Source organism: Drosophila nasuta, chromosome 3 (assembly GCF_023558535.2).
Source record: "Drosophila nasuta strain 15112-1781.00 chromosome 3, ASM2355853v1, whole genome shotgun sequence".
NCBI lineage: Eukaryota > Metazoa > Arthropoda > Insecta > Diptera > Drosophilidae > Drosophila > Drosophila nasuta.
The window spans coordinates 51684942-51712931 of record NC_083457.1 but is presented as its reverse complement, the minus strand read 5'-3'; the positions used below and the strand labels follow the sequence as shown (position 1 = coordinate 51712931).

At 34.9% G+C, this 27990-nt stretch overlaps 1 protein-coding gene across 3 annotated transcripts; it reads left to right on the top strand.

Moving 5' to 3' along the window:
• The first annotated feature begins 156 nt into the window (after nt 1–156).
• LOC132791949 (C-type lectin 37Db) lies at nt 157–27520 on the top strand. Of its 3 annotated transcripts, XM_060801095.1 has the most exons (5): nt 157–1408; nt 7887–8396; nt 17755–17858; nt 26329–26437; nt 26853–27520. In XM_060801095.1, the coding sequence occupies exons 1-5, from the start codon at nt 1096–1098 to the stop codon at nt 27101–27103; spliced, it is 1287 nt and encodes a 428-aa protein (XP_060657078.1). In that variant the 5' UTR covers nt 157–1095; the 3' UTR covers nt 27104–27520. The 3 variants fall into 3 exon arrangements, with proteins under 3 accessions (XP_060657078.1, XP_060657079.1, XP_060657080.1); XM_060801096.1 differs by lacking the exon at nt 7887–8396 and having other exon boundaries at nt 158–1408; XM_060801097.1 differs by lacking the exons at nt 157–1408; nt 7887–8396 and adding an exon at nt 12602–13214.
• Nucleotides 27521–27990: the final 470 nt, after the last annotated feature.

The window sequence follows — 27990 nt, the reverse complement described above, 5'->3', positions numbered from 1 at the left end:
ACCAACCAATCGAGCCGGCAAAGAGATACAGAAACAAACAGATTGAGAGAGAGCGAGAGAGAGAGAGCGCAGCAGCTGACCGCTGATCAGCGACGATCTCGGCTCGGCTCCAGAGAGGAATCGAGCGCGCAACGTGTTTTAGTTGCGTTCAAACGCTTTAGTCTGTAAGTTACCAAGCCGAAAGCTAACGCAACAAACCAAAAGTGAACAGCAGAAATCGTAACTTGTCGTAATACGAAGAAGAAAAAAGCATCGGAGCAACGATCGAGATCGAGGCTCTGGACAGCACGAAAGCTGAGTGGCAAATGCGAACCACTTTTCGTGTCGGTCGAGCACGAAGCGCGAACAAGATCGGAATTGAAAAGTGAGAGTGATCGAAGCTCTCCCGAAGCGCATAACAACAACCTGCTCGCAGCTAAAGCAAAAACAAAAGCAGCTGCAACTGACGGAAAGAAAGTAAACGATACGAAACAAAAACAGAAACAAGAGACAAAGATCTCTCGATTACCTAATCCGGATCCCCATTTTGCATTTTCGGGGGAAGCGCGCTGCCACAGTCCGAGCCAGGCAGATTAATGGCCTGGCATGTCTCTCTATGTTGTCTATGCCACAAACGCGATGAAATTTAGGAGGAGAAAACAGAAGCACTGAAACAATAGAGACAGCATTTCATACCATAGACACTGCTGAACTGTGTTGATGATAGTCTGAGACTGAGACTGAGAAACACAGATCAAGATCGACCCACAGTGAACTCATTTTCATACACAATACGCTAAAGTTAATGTGAAGAGTTTTGTCGCCGCCTCGACTCATCGAACTACGCATTGATAATTTAGAAAGCGTCCGAATCGAATCGAATCAAATCGATTCGACGGCATAACAAACGCTACATTTGAAGTCATATCAATAACAAAGTAACCACAAGAGTTTGTCCACTGCATCAGCATCAACAGCAGCAGCCTTCAACTTCCTCTTGCTTTGCTTTCACTAACGAGGTGTCAGCCGTCGTGTCGATATCGTTGTCGCGCCCGCGAACTTCAGCCCAATAGCAAGTGCACTTGTTAGTTTCCTTCAATTCCACACACACACACAATGATACGTTTGACGCTCTTCAATGTGCTCATCGTGCTCATCACGCTGGCCAGCGTTGATTCCGGCAACAACACACCATCGCCGCCACACGTTGTGCCCGTGGCCATACGCAATGTGCCACAAGGCTTCCAGCCAACAAGCAACAACAACAACAGCACCGGTAGAGGCAACGTCATAAAGCGAGCAAATGTTCCCATTGCGCCGCCACAGAAATCTCATAAGCAAGCGACTGTTGCCGCCTTTGCGAAGGTGACGGAGCTGGCAAGGGAGGCGCCGCAAGGGGCAAGCACAACAACTGGTCGCGACAAAAGAGGTAAGTGTCCAAGTGTCAGGTACTTTTGCCCATCATTGTGCTCAACCAAAGTGGCTCAAAAAAAAAACATGCCAAGGTCATTCATACATACTAGTCGTATACGTAATGAGGCTGTGGCTGTGTCAATTGACGCCGCAAATATTTAATATTGCACTTAGATACATTGTTATAAAGACGTTTTTAATGCCGCGCAACGAAAGCTGTTGAGGCGTGAAAGAAGACTTTAATCAAATTGACCTTGAAGAAGTGCCGCCAAAAGCTGATTTAGTTGGGAATGGACTCTTAATTAGTATATTTGGACAGGTGACAGGTGAAACTGGAAAGTTATGAAAGTCAGGAATGAAGTTGGGCTCTAATTGACATGAATGCAGCTAACCTTGAATCGAACGAAAGTTATAGCTTGATTGGGTATATTGATTAGATTTCGGGATGGGTTCTAATTAAGAGATTCTCAATAAAAAAAGTTAGTTTTCTGGCCTTGGGGATGCAAGCGCGTGTTTGTTTGTTTATATGAAAGTTCTAGCTAGTTTTTTATTAGTACTATTTCACTATAACATGTACCGTTAGTCGTTCCCCAACTATTAAATTAAATGCTAATTTAAGGCGAAAACATTTCTTTTTTGTTTTCGATAAAACTAGCTTGACTCTTTAAATGTTTTGCCGCGCTGCGAACCAAAATTATTAATGTCATTGGCATCGTTATAAGAAATGTCTGATGAAATATTCAACACATTCATTTCAATATTTTGTGTTATCATCGATTGGATCGTAACATAATAAATTCCATGCTATTCTTGGATTAAAGTTTTTGTCGATTGCATTTGGGAATTCCAAAGCCGCTGCCAATCGATGACCTCATGGGATGCGACGATAAACTAATTTCAATCAATAAATATGCACAAATTTATATTGATAGAAAAAGAATTATGGAACTCGTATTGAAGCCAACACTACATATAAGTATTTGTACCTGTCTCAACGACAAGCAACAAGACTGCTTTTATACAATAAATATATTACCTCTTCCTTCACCTTGTGACATTTTGCCAAAATCCAAAGCTATAAACAAAAGGCAAAAGTCAAAGCGTGTGTGTGAAGCATTCCCACTTTAAACATTTTGGGATTAAAAAGATTAATGTTTCGATCCGTTCAATGACTCGCGACTATAGGCTATTCTTTTCTTTAGCATTTCTTTTGTGTTCCGTTCCCGTTGGGTTCAAGCACCTGTCTCAAATTAACTAATAGATTTCATAATATGTGAATTTGTCGAATCAATTATGTCATTTGCATAGGGGAGCTTGCTTGGCAAGTTCTTAGTTTACATCACGTATGCAAATGCTTTGTCGAAATCTCTGTGTATAATTTATAGGCTCAACGAGCTCTTTAAGTGGCCAGCAATTAAGCCATAAAATGTGCTTATACTGAAGAACATAATCCATACTTGAGGCCATTAATTAGCTGTCAGTTTGTACAAAATGTTGTTTAACATTGAGAATCAATTGCAAATTTACGCATATCTATCTGTCTGTGTATATTTGCTGATGTATCAAATTGCGTTTGCTCTGCTAAAGCCGCAGCATGGCCAACGGGGCGTATGCGCTTCGGTGTAACGTTGTAACGCCGCATTGCGCGCACACAAAAAGCATTTTAATTTTTTTCTCTCTTTTTTAGTTAATTGCACGCAAGTGCATTGATTGCGTAATTGACAAACATTATCTGGAAAATGAGATGAAAAATTAAAACACTTTTTGTTCGCTCAGTTTTTTTTATGGAATTTTTACCGTCGCGAGTTTGTTACATTTTTGGCATAGATATTTTTCGCACATGTTTTTGTTTTCTGTTGTATTTTTTTTTACCGTTTCCTTTCTGTGGCGAATTACGCAAGAGGCAAAACAAACGCTTTTGCTGCTTTTGTAGTTGCGGCTGCTGCTGTTGCTGTTGAAGTACTACTTCGAGATGAGGCTACTAATTGACCTCTTTTCAGCCAAGCGGCAATTACACGGCCCTCGATTCTTTGTTCAGACGTTCAGACAAAGTTACAGATACAGCTGTATTACCCGCTTCTGGTGTAGCTGGCGGGTATTTGCCACAGATGCAAGTCAAAATGATTTACTGTTTGATTTGCGAGCAGCATCGAGTTGTAGTTGTTGTTGTTGCTGTTGCATTTTCAAGGCAGTTGCTGTTGCTGTTGCTGTTGCAGTCAACATCCTCCGCGAGTCTCCAATGATTTATGTGCCAGCTGAACGACAATTAGCCAATGCTAGATACAGATACACATCAATTCAGACAGAACTGGGTTACAAACTGTTTGTGGCATTGTGTTGTGTCTCGTTGCATGGTTGCACGTTGCAAGCTCGTGAAATTAATAAACTCCAATCAAACGACAAATAAAAATCGCAATAGGCATTTTTGTTAAGCACTGCGTGTAAATTCAATCGCTATTCGATCGGGATTTCGATTTCGATCTCGATCTCTCGATTTTGGCCATCACGTTTTATGTCTGCCCGACTTTCAATTCGACAATTGGTCAATTGCCCAAACAATGGCATGTAAATTGCCCCAACAGCAGCAGCAACAGCAATCGAGAGCAGCAACATTCAACAACTACATTCATAATGAGCGACAAAATACTCATAATAACTCAAGGATTATTCAACTTGATTTGTTGGCTCGTTGAGAACAATTATAAGCCACGTTAACAATGAGCATACTCGCATTATTATTATCATTATTATTATTATGTGGCTAACCATTATGAGCTATTCTCTTTCGATTTGTTGACGCAGCAGACACAATAGTTGACCTCAAGTCACATAGCACAATTACCCGCCGCTTCTGAAGGATGCCCAGACAAATGGATTTCAAATAGATAATTAATCAATCAATGACTTTGCTTAAAACTCAACTCAAGTGGCGCTCTCTTGCAATTGAAATTGAATCTTAAATTACTCAAATTGTTGTTTGCTCTTAGCATCTGTCTGGGTTAAGCAGGTAAATGCTTTTCCGATGCGTATTACGCATATCAATCAATATCTAGTCAAGTCAATTTTATCTGATTATGCTTTCCCTTTTCACTTTCTCAAGCACTGAAGAATTTTAAGTAGTTTTTAGTGAGGGGAAATAATAATTGAAGTTAATAGAAAATTAAATGTTTGAGTTGCTAGGAAAGTGTTGAAATATTTATGTTTTCAACATTATCGAAGCTAACCAATTCGGGGTTTGAGTAATAAAAGCGAATAATGTTTTATACTAATACTTAAAATAATTGAACATTGTTTTACATAAGTTCCAGGTCGATTTTGTGCGTATAAAATCAAAAGAAAGTAAATATTGTCAGCAATAATTTCAAAGCTAACACAATTGATTATTGGTTAGTGAATGCATAAGAGATTTTTCTATAAATTTTTACAAAAATTTACATACAAACTCTGAAGCTAACATTTAAAATAAATATAGATAGTTTTAAGTGTAGTAACGCCAATACATAAAAATATTGTTTAATTTTTATATACAAAAATAAACTTATTTTTGGCTAGTGAAAACAAATAATTGTTGATCATAATATTTTTAATGAACTACAGATATTTAGATCAATACTCTCAAGTTAATATTTCAAATGATTCAAACGACTTTTATTTATGTTTCCGTTCACTTTTGAGGGTAGTAAAAAGTACATAAAAATATTGTTTTATTTAAACAAATAATGTTTTGCAATAAGTAATGTTTATTAATTACAAACTTTTAGACCAAAAATCTTAAGATGATTAAACATACATTTATTTAAAGTATTCGGCTTCGAAAGTGAGAGCAAAAGATGTTTTACAATGATTCACCTTTATTAATTGCAAACATTTATACCAAATATCTCAATGATTGAACGTAGTTTCATTTAAGTTTTCTGTTCACTTTTGAGTGTAGTTAAAAAATAAAAAAAAATATTAACCAATTTTTAAAGCTAGCAAACTTTATTTTGGAATATGAAAGGTTATACAATGATTCATTTTTATTAATGATTGAACATAGTTTCATTTAAGTTTCCTGTTCACTTTGGAGTGTAGTTCAAAAATAAAACAAAATATTGACAAATTTTTAAAGCTCGCAAACTTTATTTTGGAGTATGAAAGCAGAAGGTTTTACAATGATTCATTTTTATTAATTACAAATATTTAGACATAACCCTCAACATACTTTTATTTAAATATTCAGCTTTAAGTGGAATAAAGTTTGGAGAGTGAGAGCTAAAGAGGTTTTACAATGATTCACTTTTATTAATTACAAATATTTTGACTAACATTTAAATTGATTAAACATGCATTTTTTTCACTTTTGAGTTCACTTTTGAGGGTAGCAAAAAAAATGAAAACAAATATTGTTTAAAGTAATGTAAAAGTTGCTGTTGAAAACCATTATGTTTCTGTTTCAATTTCTTGTTAAACAAATGATTTATCACGCACTCAAGTAAACACTCCCAATTTCAGCGCAGGTTTTTTTTTTTTTTGTTTTTGGCGGTTACAGCCACTTCATCACAGGCTCTGCGGGTTATTAAATGATGGCCAGGTCGAGTGCCAAAATAAACTAAAAAGACATACAGAAATTATGTATATATGCTTCATTTTTTGTACTTGTTTTTTGGTGTGTGGCCCAACCATAAATTGCATAATACATTTTATTTCACTTTACAGTTTGCAGTTTACAGTTTACAGTTTACACTTTATACTCTGCACAGTTTAATGAAGGTAAAAACATATTTGTAAAGGCGTTGCAAATATCCAGACAGACATAAACTGAAGCAGATGGCAATTAAATTTGTGTGTGTTGGCAGGCAACACGACAATTTTTTGGGTTGGGTGCGTTCGTTTTGTGATTTTGTTGGAGCTACCAGCAAATCACATCAAACTCTGGGGACTGTTAAATACGCGTAGCATTTATGGCCTTAATGTTGCCTTTGACTGTGCGCGCTGTGTTTACGGCGGCATTTATTTCAATTATTTGGCAATTTGAACTCATTAACTGATGAGAGATGGCCACGGGAAACTGGAAGTGTGCAATCCGCTTAACTGGTCCACATCAACGTCGTCGTAGAAGTAAACATGAAAGAAAGATCGACTTTGAGATACCCGCTACCCATTTTATGTAAAGCAATGCGGTATTAATATACCAAAAATATACCACAAAACTACTAAAGATATGTCAGCTGTTGTAATTGGTATATTCATATGTACTACATTATAAATACCATAGACTGCAAAATGTACGAAAGTATTGATTTTAAAATATACCAAAATAATATATCACAAAAATACTAAAAAATATACCAAAGGCTATATTTGGCATATTGATATAGTGCTTAATTTAAAATATACCATAGAGAGCAGAATATACCATAGACTGCAAAATATACCAAAGGTATAAAATGGTATATACCATACCATTTTGAATAAGAGTAAAACTGTACGGAATTATTTTTAAAATATACCAAATTGATATTCGACAAAAATCCTAAAAATATACCAAACACTATATTCGGTATATTGATATAGAACAACAATCAAAATATACCACAGAGTGCAGAATGTACCATGGGTTGCAATATTTACCAAAGTTAAAATACCTTTCAATCCAAATTAATATACAGCAAAAATCCTAAAAATATACCAAACGCTATAATTTGGTAGATTGATATAACACTACATTCAAAATATACCATAGGGTGCCAAATATACCATAGGTTATAAGACCCTTCTACCCTATGAGTAGTGGGTATAAAAACACTTTTGGCCTTGACACAGTTGAGCAAAAATAAGAAAACACAAGACTTAAGAAAGGGGCCGCAGAGTCGAGGCAAATGGCAAGCGATCAATCTGTCATTAAAAACATTAAAAACGGGAAGAGTTTTCGAGCTCAGACATAAATGCAAAATTCATATACAAGACTCTACCTGAAGCTATAGTTAATGATCTTCCGACCCTGAGGCTGCCCAAGCTCTCTCTCCCTCTCTCTCTCTCTCTCTCTCTCTGTCTCTCTGTCTCTTTCCCACTCTGTCTGTGTGTTCAACATTTGATGGATGCGTGTCAAGTTGGCCACTGGTTTTTGGGTACTTCCCCCTCGCTCCGCATCCAACTTCTGAGAACTGGGATTAAGTCATCTTGTTTAGAGTGACCTTTAGAGATTCATGACTCAAGATTGATGTAAGGGCATATGAGATTCGTCTGCCGGTAGCTGCCTCTTCTCGTGTACTCATTTCCATTTCATTTCACATTTTTTTAATTACTTCATTTGTTGCACCTCCGCTTCAATTTTCCACTTCAACTTCAACTTCAAGCTCTGAACGTGGGACGCCCGCGGTTTTGTGTAATTGCTGAGGGCACCTGTTGGCTGTTGGTACCGCTGCCATTGCACAATTTGGAGCGTCCCACATGCGATTTAAATGTGATTCATGATTAATCATATTTTGTTCAACTTCCAATTCCAATTGCAGCCAGCAACGGCAACAGCAACAGTAACGGCAGAGGAGGCAGCTCAAACAATGCCGATTTCCAGCTGGATCAGAGCGAGCTGGCGCGTCAGAATCAGATTACGCAGCAGATATTTGCCAACTATTTGGAACGTCGATTGTTTCCCAATCGCAGTGTTAGCCAGAAAATCCCAACGATAGCAGATATCTTGCCCAAGCCCAAACCCTCGCCTCGACCACGGCCGCGTGGCTTCGCAGCGAGCAGTGATATCTATAAGAAAATCAAAGGAGCTCAACGCAATCGACTGCCAACGACAGCAGCCAAGCGACAGGCGAGCCAACGTGAAGAGTTTGAGGAAGATGATGAGGAGGAGACGGATGTGATTGATCAGCAGTCAGAGGCAAATGAGAATCAGCCAGATGAGTTCGATGACGATGGCCAAGAGTCATTGCAGAGCGTAGAATCAGAGCAGCACGATCAGTACTACGGTGAAATATTCCATCGTGATCCCAGCGAGAATGAGATCGACAGTGGTAAGTGTCAGATAGTACATAAAAAACAACAACAATACCATAAAAAAAGTTATCAATCAAGTTTTTATCAAGAGGGGGGAAATAGAGACGTCAAGTGGCGCTCCAGTTGTCTAAGCGTGTTTACAATAGCCGACAATCAATCAAGTTACAAGTTTGTGGTTAAGTAGAGTAGACGGGACGTATGCGTGATATCATCAATATTACAGTTAATAACCTTGCGTTGCAGCCACTATGTGCCACACACATTGCTCGCTGTCTCGTCTCGTCTCTCGCGTCGTCTCTTTATTTATCTGCATGGCATTTTTCGTTTTCACGCCGATTCGCTTCATGGCCCACAGGGCGTATGATGACTGTGAGACTCTGTGTGTATATCATTTGCAGACGTTGCTCTGTACTTAATTTATGTTTTATTTTGTCAGTCTATTTGCGCAATTAAATCCATATTCGCCACACATTTAACTGTCCCAGGGCCAGGGCCACAAACCTGATACACGAATTCGAATAATTCAATATTGATACTGTAATTTATCGCTAACTACGCGTTGAGTTGAAAGATCGAAACGTGTTCCTTAAATGCGAATTTAATTCACACCTCAGCGGAAATCTCGTCGTTAACTCGTTTCCATGCACCGCATTGAAATTTCATTTATGTGGCAGTTAAAAATTAAGCATTTCCCAAATTAAATGTGACTATTGCTTGCGATCACATGCAGCGCATAAATCTTGACAATCTTCACAATCTAAATCTATTGTATTAATTCTTTGTCTGACATTTGACTGAGAAAGTCAATAAAGTTCATTAGCATTTGTATGTGAATTAACCTTGGCATGGGAACAAAGAACTGCAGAACTTTCCAAGAATAATAGTTTAAAGTTATATAACCATTTTCATTTCTATTATATAACTACTTTAGCTAAGAAAGTCAATCAATTTCATTAGCATTTTCATGTGAATTAACCTTGAGAGGAAAGCAAAAGAATAGGCGAACTTTCCAAGAATAGTTTCGAACTTTATAACACTTATTTTCTCTATTTTGAAACTACTTTTGCGTGACATTTCACTGATATAGGCAATCAACTTCATTAGCGACAAGAAATCATTAAATTGTAGCACTTTCCTAGAATAATAATTTCTATTTATATAAAAGTTTTCATCTCTATTTTAAAGAGAAAGACAATAAATTTCATTAGCTTATTTTGGCGAATTCATCTTGGGAAGAAAACATTAAATTTATGAATTTCTGAGAATAATAATATCGATTTATATAACATTTCCTTTTTCAGTTCTATTTTAAAACAACTTGGACTATGAAAGTCAATCCACTTAATTAGTAATTTGCTCTGAATTAGATCTGACAAGAAAGCAAAAGAATAGTTGAACTTTCTAAGAATAGTTTCGAATTGTATAACAGCTTCAAACGTTATATTAAAATTACTTTTTTGTGACATTTCTCTAAGAAAGTCAATACACATCATTAGCATATTATTGCGAATTCATTTTGGCAAGAAAACATTATGTTAAATTGAAGAACTTTCCAGGAATAATAGTTTCGATTTATATAACAGTTTTGTTCTATATTTTTAAACTACTTTGACTGAGAAAGTGATTATTACGAATTAAACTTTTAAAACTTCCCAAGAATATGGAAGTTTGAAATTCAAGAGAAAGTCAATCAGCTTCATAAACATTTCTCTAAGAATTAAACTTGACGAGAAATAAAGAACTTCTCAATAATAATAGTTACGATTTATATAATTGTTTTAATCACTATTTTTAAGAGACAAACTTATAGCTTATTTTGGCGAATTCATCTCAGCAAGAAACCATTAAGTTGTAGATGATCATTATTCTTGGGAAGAATAATAGTTTCGTTTTATATAAAAGTTTTGCATCTCTTAAAAATGGCAACAATCTAACTTGGCAACAAACACAAATATAAACAAAAGCGTGTGTGCTTTGAATTTGCATATTAACATTATTTATAAGCACCACGTTTTTGATCCATTAGCTGTCCATCTTTCAATACAAAAAACTAATCAATTCAGCAATTTCATTATGTCTGCACAGCTGATAAAAAATGAAGGTTTGCCAGCTCGATTTAATTGAATGTTTGCAACCGGTTTTGAGGAATTTTTCTAAAAATCAAAAATGAAGAAAAACAAATAACAAAACAAAATATTATCAAGCCTACAGCAAGAGGTTGGTTGATAATTAGTCAGTTCCATGTTACACGCACTTATCGAAAAGTGTCTTCATAATAAGTATTTAAGGGTTCTAAATTGATTCCTAATTGTGGCAATCAATTTGTGACAGTGAAGAGATAACTTCCGACTTCTGTAAATCAACAAGAATAGTTTTGGGCACTAAAAGCGATCACGAGTTGGAATTTATTACAAAACCCTGAATCTAGTATTCAGTCAAGTAGCAATGAACTCGACGATGAATAGACGCTAAAAGAGGAGAGACGCTGATCTACTTTCAATGGCAAATGCTAATCGAATTGCAGACGTAACGTATAAAAAACAAACGAAGTTTCGACTTGTTTCGGCTTGTTGATTTCTCGTTTTATTTTACGGTCTACACATCAAGCAGAAGAACCAGATAAACCGATGCCATTTACACAGATGTCATTAAAAAAAAAAAATACGTACGTGTCGCATTCAAAGTGAATTCTACGACTTACGAATACTCTCAAGACAAAATCAAGTCCGAAGATCGGCGTCAAGAAATGAAAAGAATAAACTGACCGATCCACAGACTAAGACAACAACAACAAGCATCTCGGCGAGTGGCGTCCACTTTTGCACTTCATTGATGGTTTCGATTTCATAATCCAATAGCTGTAAATCTCTCTCGACTACCGTAAACCGAGGATCTCTGCCTCTGCTTGTAGCATCTGACATTATTTCTTGGCCAAACCAAAAATTTTTGGGGTTAATTTCAAGTTTTGAAGATAATTGAAGGCGAATGACTGACAATAATCTCAAGTATTCAAATGTTTTATTGAATTACTTGGCGCATACGTTTTTTGGTTAATTTTATTAGCTGCCATTAATTTTTGTTGTTGAAAATAATCATGATCGTAGGCATACATATTACGTATACGCAATGCATTGCCGGCTCATTCTTTGAAGCGAGTTTTGCTAAATTTGATTGCTTATAGCCTGAAGCCAAGTGTATAATGAGCCAGAATGATGTTTCTTGCCAACTGTACAAAAGAAACATGATTATGGCCACATAACGTATACGCAATATACACCCATCACATTCTTGGAATCAAGTTTGTTGTAGATGAGTATAATTAGACGATATTTCATAGCAACTTAAGTAGTTTTTTACTTTTGACTATTTTTTTGGTTGTATCCACATTACGTATACGCAATATGTGCACTTCAAGTCGCTGCGCTGACAGCTGACAATGCCGCAGATTATGTGCACTTATTCAACACATCCAAGGTCAATCGAGCCACACAAACGTACAAAAGAAATCGAAAGCATCAGCCACAAATGGTATTGATTTGATTTCAATTGACATCGAAGCAGAGACAAAGACGAAGATGGAGGCGGCAAAGGCAACGTCGACTGACGTTGACTCAGTTACCAAACTTGAGTTGTGAGTGAAATTGCAAAATCTTAGAACGCAGCGTCGCGACGTCGGTGAATTTGCAATGCGATAACCGCATAACCAGAATTTTGAAATGTTGTCTTTGGTGTTTGTGTTTGTGGTTTGTGGTGTTTGTGTTCACGCTCGAACTCAGCTTGGTGGGCATGTCCAAATCAACGCTTCACTGATGTTACCTTGGTCAGCAGCCGTCTCAGTCATCGCAGCCATCGCAGCTGCCGCAACTCAACTCAACGTCAAGTCAAGTGTTTGACAAGCTGCACGCACTCCATTCCCCCTTCCACCGAACCTCTCGACGCTCTCTTCTTCTCACACTCTCGCTCTCAGACTCCCACAGTTGGACAAGTGTGCCGTTGGCTCTGCCACCATCTCATCCGATGCTAATCTTGCAGAGCGTTTCGTTTCACGAAAAAGAAGCCCCGCCAAACGAGTTCGAAGCCGACGACGAGCTGCAACTCTCAGTTTCGAACCAGTTCAACAGGCTCTCAGAGTCTCTCTCTCTCTCTTACTCTCAGCTGTTTGGTGCGCTCTCTTTGTCGAGCTGGAGATTCTGCGTTAGTCGGCGCCAATGAGGTCCAAAATTGTTAGTTCTTCGACAACCGACGGTCAGTTTGGGCGCGCATGCGCATGCGAGGTCTTCGTATTTTTTGGTCAATAATTAAATAATACATTTTTATCAAAATCAAAAATCAGTTTACTATTTTTGGCAACTTTCGATTCCGTTTTCACGATCACACACACAATCACGACGATCTTATAATCTCGATAACACAGCGACAAACGGCGATAAAGATTACAATAAAAAAGCGGAACGCGCATTAACAAATTCATATGTAAATCTGTGCATCTGCAGCATTCCATAAATTTTGAACGAAAATGCGTTGAATGAAAAAACAGCCAAACAGCCAAGCGAAATTGTTTTTTGTTTTGCTATCTTTACGGAAGTGCAAATTTGCATAACTGGATAAATAAATTTTAAATCAACAACGAAATATAAAAAACATATATTAATATTTAACATAAACATAATAAACTTCAAAACTTTGAGAAGTAAAAAAAAAAACCGTAAAACTAACAACGCAAAAAATGCAAAAATATATCATTTTGGCTGTGATAGTCGCTGTGCAGCTGTTCAGCACAGTGGACAGGACGATGGCGACGCCGAGCAAAGCACCAGCTGCAGGTCCTGTTGCTGGTATGTTAAAGCAAAAAAAAAAAGATAAAAACTAAATATCTACATACTCTCCTTCTCTCTGTTTCCATTGCATAAGTTGGAAGATCCTTCCGGGCAAGCAAGTAAAAAAACAAAATAAAAGCAAAGCCAACACACACAATTCGAAATTCACTTTCACTTTTTTTCGAATTTGGAATTTTGTGTTGTTGCCGCTGTTGTTGTTGCTGCTTTGCTGTTGCTTTGGCTGCGGTTTCATTAAGGAGTTTTGTGTATACACGTTAGCCGAGAGATTCAAGTGCCTCGGCTACCGCGTTTATTCCATTGATTAATGTCTCTCGCTCCAATTTATTTATACATTTCTTGTCACTTGTTTTGGGTTTTCGTATTTGTTTTTTTTTCTTTTGATTCGCTTTTGTGCAATCAAACAAATTGGTCGAGTGTCTGCTCTTCTTACTGCTGCTGTTGTTGTTGTTGTTACACCTGATGTGGCAGCTGTTGAAATATCTGTAATAAAACGAAATTGATTGTGACAAAACAAAGGCAAAAAAGAGAGCGATAAACTGGCGACAATAAATCACATAAAAGGAACACATTAATTTGCTATAAAATGCGAAATCAGGTAAAAGGTTACTCAAGGCCAGGGTCAAAATGTTCCGAGCCAACAAAAAAAAAAAACTTGGCCAGCATTGAATTAAATGTAACAGATGGCACACACAAAAAAAGGATGCCAACCGGTCGTATGCGTAATGTTGCAGTCATTTGATTTGGATTGATATTACTTTTTATCATTGAAGCGGAAAGTTTAGCCGCACTCGAAAACAAGAAATTCAAGCACAAGTCACAAATGATTATTGAAACTGGTTAACTCGATCAGAACATAATTTGAATTTTAATTCACGAAATTCTTTTGTTAGTTTGACAAATACTTGTTCTCCACGACAACAAAAAATTGTTTAAAATATAAAATATATAAAAAAAGCCCCGAGCTCCGACTAATGCAGGAAGTTTGTCAATGGTTAAGTTTGTTTTTTTTTTTCAGGTTGTTGATGGTATCTGTTGTCGCTGGCAATTTGTTGAATAAAAACGTTAATGAAATCCGACATTTTTACAGCAGGCCTCGGCGTCAGTTGCGTCAAACTGTCCTCACCTTTAGCTCTGGGATCTTTTCCACTTTTCAACAACTTGTTCAAGGTCGCACAGTCTTCTTTAATACAATTTTAATTGCAATCAGTTATGAGAGCAGACTGAAGGGGACTTTGAGGGGGGTTGAGGGGTTGAGGGGGCGGTTTAATGTCAAGTATTGGCAATGACTTTGATCCGCCTGCAAGCCTTTAATCCGAACTGGTTTGCGGGCCAAAAATATCAATTAATTGCGTGCGAAATTCAAACTAGAAATATTAAATCATAAATGTTCGACTTGTTTGCATTTATCATTGATTATTTTCTGTACAGTTAAATTTTATTTATGTGTCAAAGTATACAATGAAAATAGCATGCAAATTGATTAAAGATTTTATGTGCGTTGAAACTTAATCAATTTGACACCTTTAATTTGTAGTTGCCCCCTTTTTTTCGTGTCTGAGGCTGCGTCTGATTGAGATTCGATTGAGACCGGTCACTTAGTCGGTTTGTCGGTCGATCAGTCGCCATGGGGTCTCCCGATGAGGTAATTAACAAAGCGTGCTTAATTCGATGATGCAACGCAGGGGAAATTTGATGAACAAGTTGAATGGAAAGTCTTGTATTGAAGTAGTTTACTATAGTTAAAATTGAGTATTTCAAAGAGAGTAAGTTTTACTGAAAAGCATATGTATAAAGAGGAAATTTGTTGAATAGGCAGAAAAGTGAAATAGTTTTCATCAATCAATAATAAACTATTAAAATATTGAATTTCACTTATGTTTATGCTGATAAAATAATAATACATAAATATAAATACTATTGAAGTAGACTTTAAAATAAATAAGATTTTTCTTCAATAAGCGGAATGTTGAAATATTTTCCTTCATTCAAAAATGAGCAGCTATTAAAAATGTTGATTTACTTGAATTGAAGAGAAGATGAACTTTGAAAGTTTACTTATGTAATGAAAATACAAATTTGAAGTGTAATATACATATTTGATGTAGGCGTAATGTAGATTTAATATTACAAAAACAAAAAAAAAATTACAATGTTTGCTTAAAGATTGAAAAGTTACTTATGCTATACAAAAAAAATATAAAAAGTAATACGTTTGAGGTAGGCGTTAAGTAAGGCAGTATAGTGAAGCTTAAATAAACTTTTGTAGTATTTGAAATGCCGTTATTAGTTGTTCAAAATGTTTGAAGATTGAAAAGTTATTTCAGCTGCAAAAGTAAAAATATAATGACTAAGGTGGGCAGATTTTAAAATACAAAAATATGTGACAGTATTCCAATGTTAAACTAACCTTAATTAATACTTCTTTGAAATGTCTTTCTTCTATGCTAAAAATGTGACAAGATTAAAAACGTATATACAAATGAAAATATAAAGATGTTTGTATATATCATAGTAGGCATTAAAACTATTAAAATAAAATATATAATTCCTTTAGTTATATTTCGAGCGACTTTAATAAAAGTTAAAAATGTTTGAAGTTTGAAAAGCTATTTAAGCAATGAAATTAAAAACATTAAGTGTAATGTAGGCATATTTGAAAATGTCAAAATTATATGACAGGATCGAAATGTGTAAATAAACTTTTGTCATATTTATTTCTCTTTTAAAATATATGAAGGTTAAACAAAAATTTCAGCTATTAAAATAAAGAATAATACATTAGATGTAGTATATATATATATAAAAAGATTTTTTGATTGTAACAATATATAACATTACCGTAAATATTTAAAATACCTTTAGTCGAATGCCTCCAGTAAATGTTAAAGATTTTTCAAGCTTGAAAATTTATTTATTATTATTAAAATAAATAAATACATATAATGAATAATAATTTCAGATAGTGCACATAACCTTTGCTAATATCTGTGAAGCCTTTATTAAATATTACAAAATTCGTATATAAACCTCATGACCTTACTTACTCTATCTCTATCCATGTCATGGCAAGTGTGTAGAGCACATCATAAAAAGAAGGAATCGTAAACTTGTTGTGTCAATCCCTTAAAGTGTTCTTAATATTTCTCCGGCGAGACGTCTATTATTATTATTATGTTAATAGAAACTTTTATAGCTGCCAACAACATTATGTAAGCGAGCAGCCATCAAGCAAATTGCAACATTTCGCATTATGATTATATTTCTGTGTTATTTTTTTTTTTGTCTGTTGTTCACTTTTTTAATGCTTCTATTAAGATTAAATTACATTTTTATTTTTACGATCTTTCCCGTTAGTCATTGTAAATTCATGTAAATCGTTGCGACGACGCCTGCACTTTTAAGCCGGGCCAAAAGCAACAGCCAAAGCAAAAGCGACTTGGCAACCACAACAATAATAATAAGCGTAGCAACCGCATCCAACAATAGCAACAACAACAGCAACAACAACAACAATGAGAGACATCATTCAACACCATTATAATTAACATTTATGCCGCCTTCTGCTTGTGGCCTTGTGGCTGGTAATGGCGTCCATTTGGGATGATTAATTAACAAAATTCGCGAAAATGAAATTTTTGCTCAGTTGCCCAGTTTTGGGTGTCGTTTTATTGTCTTTTGTGTGTCGCGTTGTGTTGTGTGTTGCTTTGTTTGTCGAGTTGTGTAGCAGACAAAAGAAACGCCGTTAACTTTGGCCAACATGTTGTTTGGCATGTTCGACAGAATGTTGCTTTATACATAAATCTGCATACATGAGTATTTCCCATATACGAGTATATATTGGCGTAATGACCTTCACACACTCAGAACTGAACACACACACAATGCTTGGCCTTGATTCAGTTTCATAATCAGAAGCAGAGGCCTAAACAGAAATAGAAACAGAAATAGAAACAGAAACCGAAACAAAAGCATATCAAAGCCATTGTCAAACATTCTGGCTAAGACGTCATTGTTGGCTTATCATCAGGTTGAACTTGTTTAGCTTAGTAAGCACAAAAAAAAGGGGAACCAGTTCCTATGCTTTGATCTCTTTTGGGGTTTTTTCTTTTTTTGGTTTTTATTGTCTTATGTTCCAATGAAAGCAATCATAATTCACACGCTGCCGCAAAAACATTCACTTTCATAGCAATTAAATAAAATATTTTTTTTTGTGCTGCAATTCAGCAGATTTAACGACTTATTCTGCATTAATCTCAGATAAAAATCTTATTGATTATTAATGATAACTGATGCAGTTGTTTTGCTTATATCTTATGTAGTTATTCTCTCGGTTTATTTATGATCCTTTGTTTGTGAACCTTATCATAACATATGATTTTTAAGATCTTTAATAACAGTTATTTTGAAATGCAAATCTCTGGCGACCTTGGTATTTCATTTCTGCTTCGGTTTTATTTTTTGTTTACAGAAATTTGTGCATTTTTTTTTTTACCGATACTCACTTCTTTTCCTTCGCTTCCTCGACATTTATTTATAGATTGCCCGAACTGCGTGGACGAGTCACAGTACATGCCGAATAAATGGACGATGCCGCTGCTGAAGCTGGGCGAGAAGCGTTACTACCTCGGCATCTTCTTCAAGGTAAGCTGCATTCCGTGCCATTAACATTTAACCGACCGAACGGTTCAATGGTCGCCTCCTCAGATCGTCAGTCCGGTTATTGCAAATATTGCATCTGCTATTTTTTTTTTTTTCGCAATCATATTCCACATTCGGACGCGAAACAAAATGCAGTTTACAAGCAGCTACTGCGCAGTCGGTTTTGTAGAGCAAGATCTGCTTAAGATTCCAAGACAATAAACAATATATTGAGTTGTAAATAAGCCACACCTCAAGCTGACAGCAAGCAACCTTCTCGATATCATTGAGTTAGCCTTAGAACCAATGCCATTGAATCATAATAAAAACCTTAGCTATTGATCGAATGTGCTTGGACACGCATCGGCAATTTGGTAGCTTCGAGATGACGTCTTTTAATTTTATGCAACCATTCATATTAAAAACATATTAGTCAAAACTCCACGCTCCATTGAAAACGCGCCCAAAACCGCGTGCGATTTGAGCGCGACTTTGTCGCGTTTTTGGCCATTGGCCGAGCCAAAAGAGAGAGAGATAGAGAGAGAGACTAGTATGCAAATCTATCCATCAACAAGTCAGCTCTGACTATGAATCTCCATAGCGTTCTCCTTGAACTTTAAAGCTACACCATAAATATAATTTAATACCTTAATTTAACGGGCAGCAGCTGAAAATCGCTATTGTAACTTGGAATAATTAAACCAATCGTTAATATTCATATGTAAAACTAATTTATCGGCAATAGCTATCGTAAGCGACAGTTATGAGTCAACTGATTGAGGTACATGAAAGAGGCAGAACCTCTTATAATCGAGAGGAAGTTCAACAAACATGCAAAGGTCAAATCTGTCCGAATAGAGATCGATTGCTTCACACTTTTGACACTCCGTTCTCATCGGAACTTAAACTTTAAGGAATTTGTCAGTTCAATGAGACTATAAATTCAACCAGCAGGTGTTTATAAATAAAGAAAAAACCGCCAAATTGAATGGAGCAGAACTAATTATTTTAATTGTTTAACGATCTATTAAATGTTTAATTATAGATAAAAAGTTCAAGTGTTCAGCTGGTGAGGTAATCTATGCAAATGTTTTGGCATTTTCGCTTTAAACCTTCCCTAAGTATTCGCATTTATAAAAGTAGAAGTGATTATAATAAATAGACGTACAGATTAGGTCTTTATATTTGAGTATTTAACAGGTTTTTATGCAAAATTGGGTATTTCTTATATTAAATATGAAAAGGCATTATTAAAACTAAATTCATAAAAGGAAAAATAGTTTAAAAAGAATCTACACAAATGGTGAACAAGTTTTTGTGAAAAAGTAAGTAAAGATTTTTTTATGAAATTTAACATTGAATCAGGTTTAAGAAAATATTTTGAGTTTAGTAAATAATTTATAATAATACAGAACAATATGGTATATAACATTCAAAATTTCTTCAATAAATGTAATCAACCAATTTTAAAGCATCTTATGACTTAAACAAAAATTACATTCTTTCTAAAATTCATAACATACTATATAAAAGTATAAAACGTATAAAAATCGTAATGAGAAATATGGTGAAGAGAAAAGTTATATTTATTGGTAAACAAAATTGTATTCAAAAATTCGTTATTTCTGCAAAGCTTATATTAAAGAATTTTGAAAACTACGACTCACTAAAAAATGACTTAAAGGTGTATAAACATGTTTAACAGTTATGTTAAATTTAACATATCCCCAAAAATACTATTTTGAAAACTGTTTCACATTTTATTCAAATTGAAATTATAAATAGAAAAATAGTTTGGAAAGAATCTATATTAATGTTGAACGAGTTTTTATGCTGAATTGACATTGACATTAATCCAATAACTATTATCAAAAAACTACGACTTAACAAAAACAAAATTAACATTTTATAATTCTTCGAATATTTGCTGTTTTTCTGAAAACTAATATTATTAAATGCCGAAGCCCTGTATATGATGAACAAGTTTGTATGATAAATTTGACATTTCTTCAAAAACTACTTTTACCAAAAAAGAAAAGCATTCGGGATTAAATAAAAATAAAATAAAATTATAGTTTGGACAGAATCTATAAAAATGATGAACAAGTTTTTATGCAAAATTTGACATTTGTCCAAAAACTACTTTCAACTTAATATAAAAACTAAATAAAAAAGTTACTATTTAAAAATTCTACAAAAAGTTTGACCTTTATCTGAAAACTTAAATGAGTTTAATTGAAAAGGCGGATGAGGTAATCGATTTATTATAATGTACTTTTATAAGTCGTCTAATCCCGAACCAGTTTTTTATGCTAATCAAATGCATTTCTCGATTTAGACACAGAAATTAATGTTAAACAATTTTTCAAATATTCTATTAAATAGAATATATATATAAAGGTATAAATTTTGTTTTTATAATGTTCATTAAATCAATTATATGTGGAATGACATGGAACCGATGAAGATTATCGAAGAATGAGATAATCACACATTTTACGTTAATTAATCTGAATGTTTAACAAGTTTTTTATGCAAATTTGTTTGTTTTGCTTAAAGAAATTAAATTTCTATCAATCAAATTGTTCAAGTAATTATGAGTGAATAATAAAAAGCATAGAAGTTGTACAAGTTTTATGATTAAATCCGATAAATGCATTTAATCAGCGCAGATTAAACAGCTGCAGGTTCTTCACCCTAGCGATAAAAAGTAATTAATTTTTGTGCAAACACGGAGATATTTGTTTGGGGAAGTGGGAAGAAAGAGGGCGGGGCTTTGGTTAATACTCGTAAAACAATTCTATTGTGAACATGCCGACAGTTTGATTGTGAATTGAATTCGTTATTAGCACATTAATTAGGTGCATGTCCCATGGCTGATTACCCGTTGGGTTAGCCCAAAACATGTTACCAAAAATTCGCCTAACTGTAACTCGCTCTCTCGCTCTCTCCCTCTCTCTCTTTTTATACCCTGCAGTCGGGTCATAGCTGCTTGTTGACAATCTGACATATTTTGTAGTCTGTGGTATATTTTGAATGTAATAGTATTTCGACATACCAAATATAGCCTTAGTTGAGTGTTACTTGCTTTGGTTAACGATCTAGTATATTTTGTACTCTATGGTATTTTTTGAGTGTAATAATATATTGATATACCAAATATGTATAGTATATTTTTGGTATATTTTAAGAAAGTACTGCACTTTTGTGCTTTCATTGATGATCTGACAAATTTTATTCTCTATAGTAACATATATTTTGAATGTAATAGCAGATTGACATATCAAATATATACAGTATATTTCAGTACATATTCGCTATATTTTAAGAAAGTACTGCTCTAGTCTATGGTATATTTGGAATGTAATAGTACATGGACATACAAATTAAATAATATAGCGACATACCAAATATATGCAGTATATGTTTAGTATATTTTCGGTATATTTTAAGAAAGTACTGAAATTTTATGTCTTGGTTGATGATTAGGTATATTTTTGTAGTATATGGTATATTTTGAATTTAATAGTATAGCGACATACCAAATATATGAAGTATATTTTCAGTACATATTCGGTATATTTTAAGAAAGTACTACTCTAGTCGATGGTATATTTGGAATGTAATGGTAAATGGACATACCAAATATATGCAGCATATATTCAGTATATTTTTGATATATTGATTTGGTATATTTTGCAGTTTGTGGTATATTTCGAGTTTAATAGTATAGCGACATACCAAATATACGAAGTATATTTTCGGTACATTTTTAGTATATTTTAAAAATAATACCGCACTGTTGAAAATGGGTAGCGGGTATCCCAAAGTCGAGCACACTCGTCTGTAGCTTTCTTGCTTGTTTTGTTTATCGCACTCTCTTTTGTCACGTCGAACGTTGACATTTTAATCCATGCATAAAACTTGGAACCAGAACCCGGCCTATTAGAAATGCATAAATTTATTTATTTAGTTTCTCTGACGTTGTTGAACTTTTGTGTGAACTTTATTAGAAATGTTCCAATTATTTATTGGAATAACCAATTAAGAATTTCGCTGTAAGCATCGCCAAAACTCATGAATAATTAATATTTATTTAAATGTGCTTCTCGAATGCGCCGCATTACGCAATGCTCGCTGGCCATAAACATTTCATCGTGTGGAAAAATGTAAATTTCGCAAAACACTAAAAATGAAAATGGCAACAACAAAAAAAGCCGCTAAAATTAATTTACAACGAACACGCAAAGAGGCAACTGCAGCAAGCAAGCAGGCAGCTGGCCAAGTCAACATCTGGAATTGGACTCGACTTTAGTCGTAGTTTTGTTTTTGTTTTATTTTAATGCGACACTAATTGCAGTTGATTATGGACCGAGGAGGAGGGAAACGGGAGGCGGGGGAAGGTGCAACGTCAAAACGTCGAAGCGTCGCTTTGACGATTGAGCAACGCATGCGATAAAGCTGAACGCCGAATACCGAATGTGTTAATGACATTAACAGAATTGTCAAACATTTTGCTGCCACTTAATTGAGTTGCTGTAAATTCAATTTGTTGACAGTTGTGGAACAAGCAGCTTTCAATTCGCCCAACATCGTGTCTCTTAATTACATAAAACGTTTACACTAAAGTTACAACTATGTTGTCCAACTCAAACATGTTCTCCTTCAATTACTTTAATTATAGCTACCTGGCTTCATCCGTCTTCTTTACATATGCTTCCTCTCATTTCTTCTTCTCACTGTCGCTCTAAATTAATGGTTACTCGCATTTTCTTATAGCTATTAAAAATATTCATAGTCTTTTTCACTTAGCTGACTTGACAGTTTTTTAATAAGATAATATCGATTTAATGTATTCATTTATATGTAAGAAAGGGTTCTACTCATTTCAATTAAACTATTCTAGATGGTAAATGAATGAAAAATCTAATTACATTTGCGATATATCACACTATGTATAACAAATTGAATTGTAACTTACCTTTTACCCTGTCAATATTTGTCAGTTGTCCCGATTAAACTGTTGTAAGATATATAATAAATATATAATTTCTGTATTCATTGTTATGCAATTTTCCTCATTAGCAATATTTTGTTTTTATTTACCCTATTAATAGTTGTATTACATATATTTTCCGTATTCATTATAAGACTTTCCAACTTCGTTAAAGATATTTTAATATCTATTTTATTCTTTTTTCTTTAAGTACTTTTTATTTTTTTATAACTCTGATTTATGACATTTTTGTAAATATTTGTTCATCAATATATTGCATATTTTATTTCTTTCTTAGTTTATTGGCTACTTCGTTTTGTCGGCCGTTGAAATATAAAAGTTTTAATTGGCCTGCATTTTTTTTCTCTTTCCCTTTGTATACTTGCAAAAGTATAATAAATAAATCAACAAATTATGACACTAATATTAAGTTTACATACTTTCTAGTGATCACCATATTTTTCTTTCTGACTGCATTTTCATGGATTTTTAAATTTACATCGAAATTTATAACAACAGTTTTTACCCACCTACTCTTCTTTAATTTAATAACATTTTTTATTTATTGCTCTTACCCGAGTTATATCTTTTTTTTTGTAACATGAAAATTACAGCCTCTCAATAAATAAATGATTGCCTCTCTGTAAGTTTCTTCGACATTTTCTTGCATTCCATTCATTAAGCTCGTCGCATATGAATTCGTGCTCTGGCTCGTCCAGTCATCACAGTCTTTAAGTGCCACACTCTCACTTTTACGTTTTTTTTTTTTTGCGACGTCAGGCATTCATTACGTAATATCAAATATCAAACTGAACCGACAATCATCCTGGCACAATCCTTTCATCAACTGCTGCCCACATTAACTTTTTGCTTTTGCTTTTGCTGCTTGTCACGAACTGCAGACACTCAAACATTGAACGACTCGAACAATTCACATTCAATTGCATGCCTCTGATCCAGATCGTAAACGGGGCATTTGAAGTTGCCACACACACATTCAGACGTGTCCGCCGCCGGCCTCCACTAACTGCTGCTGCTCCTCCTCCTTCTACTTCTCCTCCTCCATCTCCTCTTCTGCTTGTCTTCTTGCTGTGGCCTTTCACCTGTGCTGCCAGCTGCAAATCTCTGTTTCAAGCTGACGAACGTCAATAAAAGTCGACAGCATTTTATGTTTTACTTTAAATTATTTAACAAAACGACGTGGGCGAAGTGGGCGTGGCAATCGCCCAACGCATTGGCAATTGAAGCTGCGAGTTTGGCTGCCAATTAGAGTCACTGTTGATGTGGCCAACAGCACATCAAAAGTTTTTGGTGTGTGTATTTTGGGCTATCAATCTATCAATAAATGCAATTTGATATTCAATTAACACTAATGGCTTCCACTCTTCTGGCCTTCTTCCTTAATTAGCCAACCCTTTGGCAGCCTGTTGATTGCAGCTTTTTAGTTGCCACAACTTTTGGCCCATTTTCATGTGAGTGCTTTCAGGTGATGCGCACCTAAATCGATTACGCAACTAGCTACCCCTTTGCCCCCTTCCCCATCCCCTTTCCCTTCTCCCCTTTTTGACAGTTTGGTTCTGCGGTCGACCGCCTATGTCGACGACGTCATTAACTTGGCTTTAATTGTATTACCCGTAATTGTGCGCGTATAAAGCGCAAACTGACGCCGCATCCTCTGACTCAGTAGAAAGTGTTTAATGCGAATTGTTGTTGTTGTTGTTTTTGTTGTTGTTGTTTCGAGGAAACGCGCTCGCTGAAAGTGTTTATTGGGCTGTAAAAGGACGCTCTAGTGAAGCCAAGAAGTCAATTAGTTTGCCATATGAGCAGAAGAAAGAACTTTTCGCCCAGTTCAACTGGGATGAGGAGCAACGAGGGGCAAGGGGCGGAGGGGCAGAGGAACAGGGACAGCCTTAATGGCATGCGACATGGGTTCTGTGTTTACCTGTCGTGCACTTTATGCGAGCTGAGGGATCTACCAAAAATTCTTTTCACCTGCCAAATACAAAAAAAAGCAGCCAACTTTCTCACAGAGTTGCATACTCTAGAAAAGCGAAAATATGTTTCTGCCTCTTGCGGGGAGCTTTTGCTAGAGGAAGTGGAAAGCAAAGAGCTAAATGATTTATAATCATTGGGCACGCATTTTAAATATACATATGTGTAATATAACTTTCAATGACTAGACAATATAACAATTACCTTCCTTTGTACATAAAATTAATTTTGCAGCAGAAGTTAATAATTTGTATTTATATTTTGGAATTTATTCATTTTCAATTATCATATATTATATATCAATTTTATAATATTGATACAATGTTATCGATAAAATAGGAAATATTGTAAAAATTTATTTAATGAACGAAAAAATTGTTGAGTTTATTTCGGAAAAATTAAAAGATATAATGGATCATTTAACAAGTAAATTTTCTATACTGAAATTTTATAGTAAGCAATTAATTTTATATATTTTTAGCATAAATATTATACCAATTTTTATACAATTACGAGTGCAATGAAGGTTAATATTTTTATGATTTATGAAAATTTGTTGAGATTATATACAAATGTTAGACTTTTTTAAATATAATATATAATTGTATATGACAAACAGCGGCCGTCTGTAAGGTTTTAATTTTGCTTTGCTTGACAATCATATACGTAGTATATATTGTACTATATGGTATATTATTAGCAATAAAAATACATTCAAACTGTATGGTATATTTTTCGTATAGTATATTGATATAATAAATTAGTAAAACTTAGTATATTGGCAATATTCAGTATATAAATATAATGAATATTGCTAATTCAGTATATTAATATACTAAATGATACATATGCCGTGCAGATATAATGTATTTTGCCAATAGTATATTGATATAATAAATTAGTAATATTTAGTATGTTTGCAATATTCAGTATATTAATATACTAAATATTGATAATTTAGTATATTAATATACTAATGCTTATCATTTAGTATATTAATATACTGCCATGCAGTTATAATGTATTTTGCTATTATAATTAGATTAGTACCAATATACTAAACATTGGTTATTTAGTCTATCGATACACTACATGGAAAATATACCCAGCTCTAATATATTATTTTGGTATATTTATTTTGTATACTTCATTTATACTCTGCATATTTACTTATTACACTAAATACTATATGCAACATGTGCCAAACAGTTCAAATGCATTTTTTAATTTTTTGATTTCTTTGGTATATTTAATTTACATTTATTTCGTTTGTATTACAGTAAAGTACACTCATCTATAGCTTTTATACTTAGTTAACAATCTATATATAAATCAATACTTATTAAGTTTTCTAAGTTAGTGTATTGCACAGGCGACTGCACAAAACAATGTTTGTTGCTTGGCTTAGAACTTGGCCCTAACTATTTTGTATTGCTATTTCTTTTTGCTCACTTTATTTCTTGCACTTTTTCTTTTGACTTGCAGGCAAATTGGTTCAAAGCCACGCAATATTGCCGCTACCATGGCATGCACTTGGCTAGCATTTCATCACAGGAAGAGAACGATAGACTGGAGAAACACATACGCGACTTTGGTAAGTGACTGAACGATAAGCAGCAGCAGCAAATCAAGAGGGGGGAAATGCAACTGAGACGTGAGCGGAGATTGTAGTGGAGACTGGTTGTGGGGCTTTGACTTTCTAGCGTGCATAATACACGGAAGTTGGTAACCCAAAACTGTGGAGCGATGACACAAGGGAAACCACGAGACTGAAGAGTGCAGAGGGACAGGGGTCAGTGGGCATTATTGTTGTTGTTGTTGTTTGTTGTTTGCCAGTGGCCAAGCTGCGACTCAAATTGCGGCCATGCATTCAATTTCAATGCACTTTCCATGGCAACAGATCGACAACGACAACAGAAAAGTGAATGTGAATGTGCGAGGGTGAGAGTTAAGTAGTTGTTTAAGCCACGCCTCTACAAAACGAAAACGCTTTTGATTTCATTTCACAGGTTTGGGCCACGAGCATTTCTGGATATCCGGCACCGATCTGGCCGATGAGGGCAATTACTTTTGGATGGCCACTGGACGGCCGATAACATTCACCAATTGGAATGCCGGCGAGCCAAACAATTTCCGCTACGAGAACGGCGAAGAGGAGAATTGTCTGGAGCTGTGGAATCGCGATGGCAAAGGACTCAAATGGAACGATTCGCCCTGCAGTTTCGAGACTTATTTCGTTTGCGAGGTGCAGCCCGTTTAATTCAGCAGCAGCAAAGCAACAAAATCAAATAAAATATGTACTAGAATATTAAGCATACGACCTGCAGCACAGCGAGCAAATATTTGATGAGAAAGAAAGGGAAGCAGCTGAAAACAATTTACAAGTAGTTATTATGTTTAGTTCACTAGTTCATAAGTTTTGTCGTCGTATCAATATTTGCTGTGCTGTGCTGCGCTCTGTTAATGTGGTAATTTAATATATATTATTCAAAATTTCAAAAGAAACAATCAAAATTATCAATATTGTTATGTATAATTTAACAAATTGGTCAAGTCGTTTTTGATGATGTTTAGCTAGTAAACTAATTAAATTATGCTCTCGTCTAAATCGTCCTTAGGCACTTGTATCTTCTCATGTAAAAACAAAAATGTATAAAATTAAATAAAATACAACGAAAATCATAAAAATCGCTGTGAACCTTATTTCAAGAACTTCCATCAGGTGCAACGGTGCGTATGAGCAATGCTCAATAATCATATTTGGTCATAAGGCGTGCAAATAAAATTGAAAGTGCCTCGACTTCTGCTCTTCAACATTCAAGCTCTCTCTCTCTCTCTATCTCTCTCTCTCTCTCTCTCTCTCTCTCTCTCTCTCTCTGCTAAGCATGCGGCCACCTGTCGTATACTTGCTAACTAAACACAACTAATGCTGGATATAAGTAATATAATCATCTGAAGCTGTGACACGATTTACACTATGTCACGCTGCAAGTAAGACATGTAACTGAAAGAGAGTTATATAGAGAGAAGAATTCGGGAGATAACAAAAAGAGAGCTTGCATAAGGCAACTATCTGTTTATCTCTCTACTCGTACTTGTCCAGCTGTTGAGCTCTGCTCACCTGCTTCAGCTCAGCTGCCTCAACTA

Excerpts from the sequence above, each read along its gene's own strand:
- LOC132791949 (XM_060801095.1), top strand. The coding sequence starts at position 1,096 with ATGATACGTTTGACGCTCTTCAATGTGCTCATCGTGCTCATCACGCTG. Across the intron at positions 17,859-26,328 it reads ACCTCGGCATCTTCTTCAAG|GCAAATTGGTTCAAAGCCAC; the intron begins GTAAGCTGCATT and ends TTTGACTTGCAG. Across the intron at positions 26,438-26,852 it reads GAAACACATACGCGACTTTG|GTTTGGGCCACGAGCATTTC; the intron begins GTAAGTGACTGA and ends TTCATTTCACAG.